Here is a 9,870-nt window from a genome sequence, read left to right on the forward strand (position 1 = left end):
ACTTCTTATAAACAAGTCTTGGAAACCAGTACTAAATCAGTTTTGTGTATTTTATTTCCCAAGGAATCAGTCCCACTTTGTTTATGGTCTAGCAAAACCCCCAGTAGATTGCAGAAACCAAGACTAAATCTGAAAAGAGCATTATAAAAATACTGAAGCTGTCTTTCCCTGGCAATGGGGAAATACATTCCTTCACTTTAATATAAAAAAGAAATGCCACAATGGTAAAAAAAAAAATGAAACTAAAACCAACTGAGGAGTTCATACATTTATTTCAAATACATAGCAAAATCTCAGCTGGTCACATTTGTTTCCAAAGTCATTTTTGTCCTGCAGTCACCAAATATTAAGGTATATAACAGCGTCAGGATATTCAACTAGAGATTTAACCACAATATTTAATCAGCTGTTTAAAACAAATGCAGCAAGCCTGAAGTCTCTGACAGCTGTGCCTGGAGGACTGTGAGCACAGCAGCAGCAGAGCCTCCCCTCCTCAGTGACAGCAGAGCTCCAGCACACGAAAAGCCTGACACAACATTTTAGCAATCCCTGGCCCATCCACAGCAAGTGACACCCACATGTCAGGACTTTTTCTTCCCAGAGAGAAAAGTCCAGTCAGGAGCGATTATTCATGCCCTGCTTCCTCCCAGCCCTCCATCACACACTGTGTGGCCAACACTGGTTCCACAACCCTCTCCCTAAATGTCTTTGCTGCACCACACCTGCTCCTGAGCATCCCCCCCTCACCTACTTCACTCCATCAGGAAATGTTCAGCCACCTAAATAAGCTCCAAAAATCACCTTAGGCCCTCGTGGTTACCTGAGACCAAGTCTGGCTGAGTGTGACCCAGCAGGAGCCGGAATATTTCTGGAGCAGCAGGTGGAGGGTAGAAGGTGCAGCCTTGGGCACTAGAGATGTGTGCAAGGCTCCTCCATCACTCCTCTCAAGCCAAACTTTCCCTGTTACCCCCAGAAAACTCTTCAATAGCAGCAATTTAGTTTTAAAGTTCAACTGCAGGTTTTTGTTAAGTCTTAAAACTTCCTTTTCCTGCTCACACTTCCAAACTTCCAGCGAGTCAGTTCAGAACATCAAAGGCTCTGAAGAGGGGAAAGGAAGATGAAAAAAATTCTGTCTCCCTCAGCAGACACAAAGGCACCCCTTCAGATTCCTCAGCCAAATGCACTCCCTGCATACAGAGGTAAAATATGTAGGAATCCTCTTTGTGGGCTTTTCCCCCACCAGAATCTACAACAGTTTCAGAATTTCAGCTCTGTTCGAAGGGATGAGGTAACCACATTGTTGCATCTCTTGCAGAGCAGTTTGTCATGAGATCTTCCTGCATCAAATTCAGAAATGTTAATGTCACAGACTCTTAAACACATTCCTGTGAGTCCAAAATGCTCAATCACATCACCTGAAATTGCTGTTTGTGTCCCTAAAACCCCAGCCTGGCTCCATGCTTGGAATCCACGTTGGATTTCCAGCCCACTCACAAGCACAAGGTTGTCTGAGCTTAGAGGTTTTGAGCTCCTCTTTTGATCAACCGGTAAAAGGGAGAAATGGGGCAATATGAAGTCATTGCATGTTAATGTTAGACATAAAAAGCTTAGGTTTTCTTTGAAACTAATGCTAAATGCTCAAATAAAACAGTTTTATCTTTCTACTCTTTGAAGATAAAGTTACTGGTGTAAATGGAGTTCAAATTTGATTTCTAGATGAGCCCACTGATAGTGTAAGCATTCAGGATCTTCTAATTAATGTTATAGAAAAATGTACTTAATTACTTCTTAAGCACTTACATCTGCATAAAGTTGCATTACACTGAATACATCATCATTTAAATCCATTACCTACATATAAATATGTATCAAATCTGCATTGCAAATGTCTTCATCCTCTGCTTTGTTAATCACAAATGTCATGTCTAAATTAATCCAAAATGTGCAATTCTGGCTTACTCACCAAATAGTGCTGTATTAAACAAAATACATATTATAGGACAAAAATACAGTAAAATAAGAGGTGGTGGTTCTCAGGGTAGTATAAATTATTACCAAAGGCAACAGAATGACTCCCCTGAAAGCAGCTGTCAATGGCACCTGCTGTGACAGACTTCAGCAGCTCCAAGAAAACATAAAAAATACATGGTTTAGCACTAAGAAAACCTATTTACAACTGTTTTCTTAAATTTTCATCTAGAATTAGTAAGTGCTGATTTGACTGCTCAAGTGATGAGCTGGATACATTAAACCTGTTTTCTGGTGCCTAGATAATTCCCACTATAAGATCTGAGCTGCTTGTCTTAAATGCAAATGCACCTTAGTTAATATATGTAATGAATGTCTGTGTACAATGGCACTGTTTCATTTCGGTTCATCTGGAGTCAAGTTAATAAAAGGTTTGTTTAATTAAATGCAGCTCTCCATGTTCTCTTTCAAACTGAGCAGCCAAAGGAATATGGAAAGGCACTGCTCTGCTCAACTCAAAAAGTCATTACACCCTTTCTTCAGATGCCAGTCACAGACACAGAAAAGGATCAAGCTGAGCACCTGTGCCATAAAATTATCCATTAAATGGTGCCATCCATTACTGCTGTGAAAAGAACCAGAAGAAAAACATTTTGAACCAGACCTTCTTTGGTCACTTCTCAGGGTCATGATATGGAAACTGTCAAAATCAGAGTCCAGCTACTCAGCTGGGAATAAAAAGATGCACAACTGCAGATGCTGTTGGATCCTGCATGGTGGACAGACAGGCACCAGACTGCTCAGTCTGCATTTCCAAATCAACTGGAGAGCTCAAAACAGTCAGAGCAATGTCAGGGCTTGGCTTTGGTGAGTGTGAGGGAAGTCGTAGGCAGGAACTCTTGATGCTCCAACAGGCAGGTGGGGATGGCACATTTACACTGCCTGGCTTGTTTAATTATACTTTACATTAGCACAGTGCTCCAAAGTGCATAAAGATAGATGGTCTGTCCTGAATTTTATAGAGGAGTAGGTGCTGCCTATAGAAAAGGAGAAGCCAGGAAAGAGGAGAGGTAACAAGCAACAAAAAGTCAATACACTGATGACGAGTTTTGGTGAAGGAATTAAAAATTTTACTATTCCATGAGCTGTATTCTATGCTCTCCACAAGAGAGGAGGAGGAGGCAGCAACTCCACAAGCACCAGTGAAATCCAATCAATCACAGAGGCTTCTGATGGGATAGCACAAACATCTGCGTGGCAGTATTAGAAGCTGGATTGCTGGAGGCTCTTCTGTTCATTCAGCAGCTGCCTCAGCCGTGCTGCCAACTCCACGTTCTCCACACTCCTCACCTCTGTATCCTAGAGCAGTCCTTGGGAAGACTTTACCTGGAGGGAAATGCATTGCTCCCTTTGCACATCAGGGGTTTTTAGGGGAGGGCAATGGTGCTGTTGCACAGCAGCTGCCTCCCCTCCAGCCCAGCCATGTGCTGCTCATCTTCTCTGAGAGCCTTCTGATTGCTGCTGTTCCCATGCCATGCTTCATTCCCCCAAAAAAGGGTGAGATTTTTCTCTGGCTGTGCTCTAACAAACACACATGGAAGAACATTTCCTGTAGGTGTGTTAGAGAGCAGAAATCTATGTCAACAGCAAAGGGACAAAAGTGCCCCTCCATTACAGACCTGCAGTTTAATTATCAAGTCAATCAGCACATGTCAACCTGCCAAGCAGGAAGATCACAGGATGCCCCATCCCTGGAAGTTCAAGGTCAGGCTGGACAGGGCTTGGAGCCACCTGGTCCAGTGGAAGGTGTCCCTGCCCTTAGAACTGGATAATCTTTAGGGTTCCTTCCAACCCACACCATTCTGTGACTCCATGATCACACGTAGGCATGGACCCCCAGGGATGGTCCTCTGGCAGCGCCCGGTTTGCGCAGGCTGTGACGGGAAAGCGATGGATACCTGGATTTTGCGGATGTGTCAGCCCAGCACCAGAAGTGACAGTACATTGCTCCTGCAGCAATGAGGAGGGCAGTGCTCACCCAGCCCACGTAGAGAGCAGCTCCCAGTTCCCGTTTCAGTGGCACAGGGACTTCTGGATCATAGAAATCACGGATGATGCTCCCTCCAGTCCAGGACACGGGGATCAGAACAAGGGCACCCGTCAGGAGAAAGGCAACTCCAGCTGCCAGGATGAAGATACTGATGCCCTGGGGGTCCTCCTTGGTCCTCTGAGTGTACTTCACACCAACAATGGCCATCAGAAAGGAGAGGACTGACAGGACCACGGCAATGCACATGAGGGCCCTGAACGCCTCCAAGGGTGGGGGGAGAGCCAGGAAAGAGTCATAGAACTTGCACTGCAGCCTGAGGCCCAGCTGGCTGATGCAGTCCATCCACAGCCCTTCCCAGATGGTCTCGAACACCACGATGTTGCCATCAAGGTAGGCAGAAACCCTCCACTGGGGCATGACCGTGGCTGCCAAGGTCCCCACCATGCCAATGCCCCCGAAGATGAGGCCAGTGATCTGCAGCACACAGCAAGCCATGCTGCTCCCAGGACACACAGCTCCAGCACAGCAGCCCGGGAGGTCTTCCAAAAATCACTTGTTCACAGAAGCCACACGAAGCATGAGAGGGAATGTTGGGTGCAGCAGGTTGGGTTTTCTCAGCAGCAGCTCGGTCCCGTCCCAGGTTCAGACAGGTGGAAATCCATTTCTGGCTGGCTGGAAGGACCTGCTATTTATTTGCCTTGAAATCCCCTCTGACTCCAGTGCCTACCCATCAAGCCTAACGAGTTTCCAGCCAATGGAAGCCCAGGAGGGGTGTGTCATAGCTGATTTCACTGCTTCTCGTAGTGTGTCTGCAGCGCTGCTATAATTAAGCAAGTGTCAGGGATTCAATTAAAGGTACCTAATTGCAGGGCTAATCATTTCTTAACTTCAAGATTGCAGCTATGTTGAAATTCAGAAAGTCTGAGCTTTTCATCTGTTATAATATTGTATTAAAACAGGTCATTACAGTTGTTCTTACAACAAAAGCTAAACTTGAGACTTGGAGTGGGACTTACTTTTTAAGTGCTACAGCCCTGGGAAAACACCTGATTGTTATTTTTGTTTTAAATCCAGCTAGGAGGTACTTGTTGTAGCTCTTCAATGTAGATTCCCCCTTTTGATCAAATACAAAAGTATAATTATGATATAAGACAGGTACAGGAAAGTCAAGTATTCCAATCAACATCAAAGCTTTACTCTACCAGCTCCAAAACTCCCAAGGACGACAAAGAAAAGAGCTGTCAGAGTTCCACAGCTCCTTCTTTTTGAATTCAGGAGTAAGGTCACTGTTAGGAAATAATCCTCTACGAGACTCTCTCCTGATTAGAAGGACAATGTTGCCATTGTGTTCCACCTGACAATCTCAGCCAGGTAACACTGGGGGGTTTGGGGGCAATTCTTTAACATGAAAAGGGTGTCCAAGGTGTACAGTGCACCCTGGAAGAAGCCATAGGTCCCTTCCACAGGCCTGCACAGATACCTACAAGCCTGGACAAAAATGCACGCCAAGGACTGATTTGCCTGGGGCAAATTTAGGAATAACTGCTGCATTAGGGCTTTTTTTTTTTGCTTTCTTCTCCCTACCTTGATGACAACTCACGGGTGATGTCGAAAGTGATGTGCTTCTGGTTCCTCCGGCTTTTGAACCAGTTAAAAAAAGTAAATAAAAAAAAAAATTGGTCCATAAAGACAGTGAAAGCCCCTAGAAGTGCTGTCGAAGAAAGACATATTCTGGGGTTTTTTTGCTTCTGGGCTCTGTGTGTTTGGAAAAATCAGAATTGCCTTTGATGGTATTAATTTAGTTACAGCCTTAGATGCCTACACAACACATTCAAAGCAAAAGCAAAACCCATGAAAAGGGAATTGTCCACCTAAACCACCCACAGCCCAGGAAGGAGTGCCAGATAATGCAAGTTATACAATATAATGTTACATGTCCTTGTGGAAAATGTTCCCAAGGGATCTGGGCCATAAATTTTTCTTTCAAGTCTTCAAGCTGGACTCTGGAAAGAAAAAAAATGTCTTCAGCTGAGATGTAAAACACGAACTTTTGAAACTAAATATAGGATCAGGTTTGTACTTACAGGGAGATGAATATTACATCACTCTTCTGCAGACATAAAAAACCAATCCCTTGATGCTGAAAACATTTTGCTCCATGTCACAAAGAAGGAGGTGGTAGAGATGAAAACAGAAGTCACAGATATCTAGTGGTCTGAAAGAAACTCCTTTCTCTGGCAGGAGAAGGCTGCACACAAGACCTGTGCTATATAACTTCAGTACAGTCTCCATCCATCTTGCTGGACTTTCTTTTAACCCCTGGATTCTCCAAACTGTTTTTTGATTTATTATTTGAACTCCAAAAAAGAAATCAGGTTATGATGGAAAAGCCCTCTCAAAACCAGCATTTAAATGTCTTTTTTCTTTCTTTTCAACAGAAAAACTCTTTGTTGCAATGTTTTCAGTTGGCCAGTTCTTGAAGGTGTACACAGCTGGAGAACAGACCATGCCTAATGCCCTGAATCATTCTTCTGGCTGCCTTATCTATCAGGATTGCTCAGGAATCATTTTTCCTTGGATGACTCTGGAAGGCAGAGCCCTTGAGGTCATGTGGAAAATCACCAGGGCAGGGTTTGTGTAGAAGATGAAAACTGTTTGCAGAAATACTATTAAAATGCATCACGTGCATTAAAATGCATTTAGCAGAGAGTGCTCAATGGCTGAGTGGGTTTTGATCTTTAATCAGAAATAGTTCCTGTGGGGAGTGACAGCCAGTGCAGGTGCAGGTGTAGGAGAGGAACACCCAGGCTACACTGCTGTGTGTCCAGTGGCAGGATGGGTCTTGTTATTGAAACCTGAAGGGAAAGGAGGAAAGAAGCAGGAGAGGAAAACCACTAAATGGCACCTTGGAAACCTGAAGATAAATTTCAGCAATTTAAATGAACTACAGGACACAGGTTGAAAAAAAAAGAAAAAAAGAAACTTTATCAATATCTTCAAAACTCATAAGAACAGGAAAATCAACCTCTTAAATGTTTAAATGACTCCCCGAATTTGGTAATCTTTGAAAAAAAATTACCTTTTGCAGATCAATCCTGTGTTTGGATCAGCCTAAAGGGTGCTCTTACATCCCTGTACACCTTAGAGAATTGCACCTCCATTTTAAAGCTCAACTCACCTCTCAGGAAGAAATGCTGAGACAACTGAGGTGTTTCAAAACCACTCTGAACATCACACAGCTCCTAAAGTAGACATTAAATACTTGCCCTCATGATGGGCCTGGCAGATGCCATGGATTTAGTGTCAGATGTGAAGAAATAAAAGGAAAACCCTGTCTACACCTGACTAGACTTTTGGAGCCTCCTCATTCCATGCCCCATCCCTCTGCTGTGCCATTTGAATGCTCACTTGCCTCAAGGTATGCAAACATGCCCACCCCAAAATTTGCCTTCAAAGGGGAAAATAGGTAGCTGAGGAAGCCTGTAGCCCTTACACCTAATTTTTCCCTGGATCTCTGCTCAGATTTACATTTTCTCTTCCCTTCAAATCAAGATGTTCATTTGAATCATTCCCTGGGGGGCTACCTTCTGTTTAAAATGCTGATGCCCCTTAAAAAGGTGGAAGTAGAGCGTCTCCAGTCCACATGATTAACAGAACCTGCCAATGATCCTCAGTGTTTAATTAGTTATAGGCATCAATAATGTAATTGCCTCCCAGAAAGCAGGTTTAATTCCTCTTTGAATAACCTCCTAGGTACATTGAATTTCAGAGTCCTTATACATACACATGCACCTATGCAGAGAGAAATAGACTTTAATCTTGTACAAATGCACAAGTGTAATATACATAGATCATTAAGTGCTCTCTTCAAGAATAAATAGGCTGGTTATGCTATAGGTTAATGAGCTGGATTTAAGGTTCAGTAACATTTCTGGATTAGGCAGATACATAGATTTATCAAAAGCACTCTTTAGACTGAGTTACAGTTAAGTCTCTCAACCTCCCAGTTACCCAGGAAGACTGCAGAGCCTGGAAATGGGGAGCTGGGACTCAGAGGTCACCCTGCATCCCACCCCTAGGGTAGAGGTGCTGGATCTGGACCATCCTCTGCAGGTCAAATCAGTTTGAAGTGTACAATGAACAGGGTTAGGATTGCTTGCAGATCATTTGTTTTGGAAATACGTGTGAGTGGCACCAGTTCCTTCCTGCTTGTGGCTTTCACTTGCCCATTCATTACATGCTGGGTTAACCACTGGGTTTTCAGTTATTTCCAAGGGCTGGTCAATGAAACCACACTCGAGGTAATGGTTCCATTACTTCCTGTGGTATTTTGATCAACTGATGCATCCCGAGCCTGCTGCTGAAGCAAAAGGTGACCTTGAATTTGTTTTACTTCAGGAGAAAATGGACCGAAGCCAACAGAGGTCTTTTTGTTCGTGCTGACTTTAATATTGCTGCCGGCACAAAACAATGTTAAAGAAGTTTTTTAATGTAAAAAGATAAAGGCACATCTCCTTCCCCCTCTCTTCAAGTGAGGAACATCTGCTCACTGTAGCTCAGGGAGGGTTTTCCCCCAGCCACACACCAGGCACTGCACTTGGGCACTGACCTCTAGCTGTGAGGCAGCCCAGGACTGACAGCTGAATTGTAAAGAACTCGTATTTATTTCCTGCCATCTTCCTCAGCACACCTGAAATTCCCAGCCTGACAAAACTGCCAGACCCTTAATGATATTCCATGTCTGAGGAAGGCCCGTCTCCTGGACACCGAGTGAACTCGAGCTCGGCATAATAAAACCCTACAGCAATAAAATATTAAACACTCCTCTGAGCATTTAATCCACCTAAACCACTTCAGGCTTTTACAAGGTATTTGTCACCTCCACACTTGTGCACAGGGAGCAGCTGTCCTGACAGAAACAGAACCTGCCAGAAAACACAATGTCTTACTTTGCTGTGTAATGACAGGACCTCAAAGCTTATTTGGGGGACATTTGATTGTGCTGCTGACATTAAGCCGTTGGAAAAAACAACAGTGGCAAGTTCCCAAGGTGGCATTGATTGTTTTCCTAAGTGCCAGCAGCAGGATATACAGTTAGGCTATTACTGGATGAAGCACAGGGGAACTGCTTTATTTACATCATTTAATGTGGTGGAATAAAAGAGGAAGAGAAGGTATATTGTGGCAGCGATGGCTTAAAGGTAGGTGAGAGGCAAGGCTTGTAGAAACAGGTAGTAGCTTTTATTTGGCTACCTGATGCTGCTAGAAACAAAATCTGAGGCTCAGAATCCCAAGAGGGATTGTTTTTGGAGCTCAGCATCATAATACGCCCTTGAACTAGAGCTTTCCAGTACCCAAGAAATGCAGGTAACTAAACCAGTAAATCTCAAATGATGAAGAAAAGGTTTTTTTCCCATCTTTCTTAGTCATGATTTGGATGCCTCCCTGTCCAGTCCTGTCCCCCTCATGTTTTGTCCTTTTCCAAACTCCACCTCCTGAATGTAACTGTTAATTAACACTGTTAATTAACTATATTAACACTGTATTAATGAATGGAACGGAATTACCACTGTTAATTTCCACCTCCAAAATCAACTCCAGCAACATGAGTTCCAGCACTGCTGGAATTCAGTATTAACACTGTATTAATGGATGGAACTGAATCAACACTGTTCATTTCCACCTCCAAAACAAACTCCAAGCAACATGAGTTCCCACACTGCTATCCCCAACCTTGTGCACCAATGACACCCCCAAACCTGCCACTCAGCACACAGCAGGGTCACCCTCTACCCCCACGTTCTCCCCTTTTTCTCTACTCAAACTTCTGTGCTTCTGCTCAGGATGTTTCA

The 9,870-nt window shown here is 43.7% G+C and overlaps 1 protein-coding gene across 1 annotated transcript; it reads right to left on the reverse strand.

The window, feature by feature from the left end:
- Nucleotides 1–253: 253 nt before the first annotated feature.
- Nucleotides 254–4,807, reverse strand: LOC135406541 (claudin-8-like). The gene has a single exon (XM_064640861.1). The coding sequence runs from the start codon at nucleotides 4,511–4,513 to the stop codon at nucleotides 3,845–3,847; it is 669 nt and encodes a 222-aa protein (XP_064496931.1). The 5' UTR covers nucleotides 4,514–4,807; the 3' UTR covers nucleotides 254–3,844.
- Between the last annotated feature and the right edge of the window lie 5,063 nt (nucleotides 4,808–9,870).

Source organism: Pseudopipra pipra, chromosome 2, assembly GCF_036250125.1.
Source record: "Pseudopipra pipra isolate bDixPip1 chromosome 2, bDixPip1.hap1, whole genome shotgun sequence".
Lineage (NCBI taxonomy): Eukaryota > Metazoa > Chordata > Aves > Passeriformes > Pipridae > Pseudopipra > Pseudopipra pipra.

Coding starts and splice junctions, on each gene's coding strand:
- LOC135406541 (XM_064640861.1), bottom strand. CDS start 4,513: ATGGCTTGCTGTGTGCTGCAGATCACTGGCCTCATCTTCGGGGGCATT.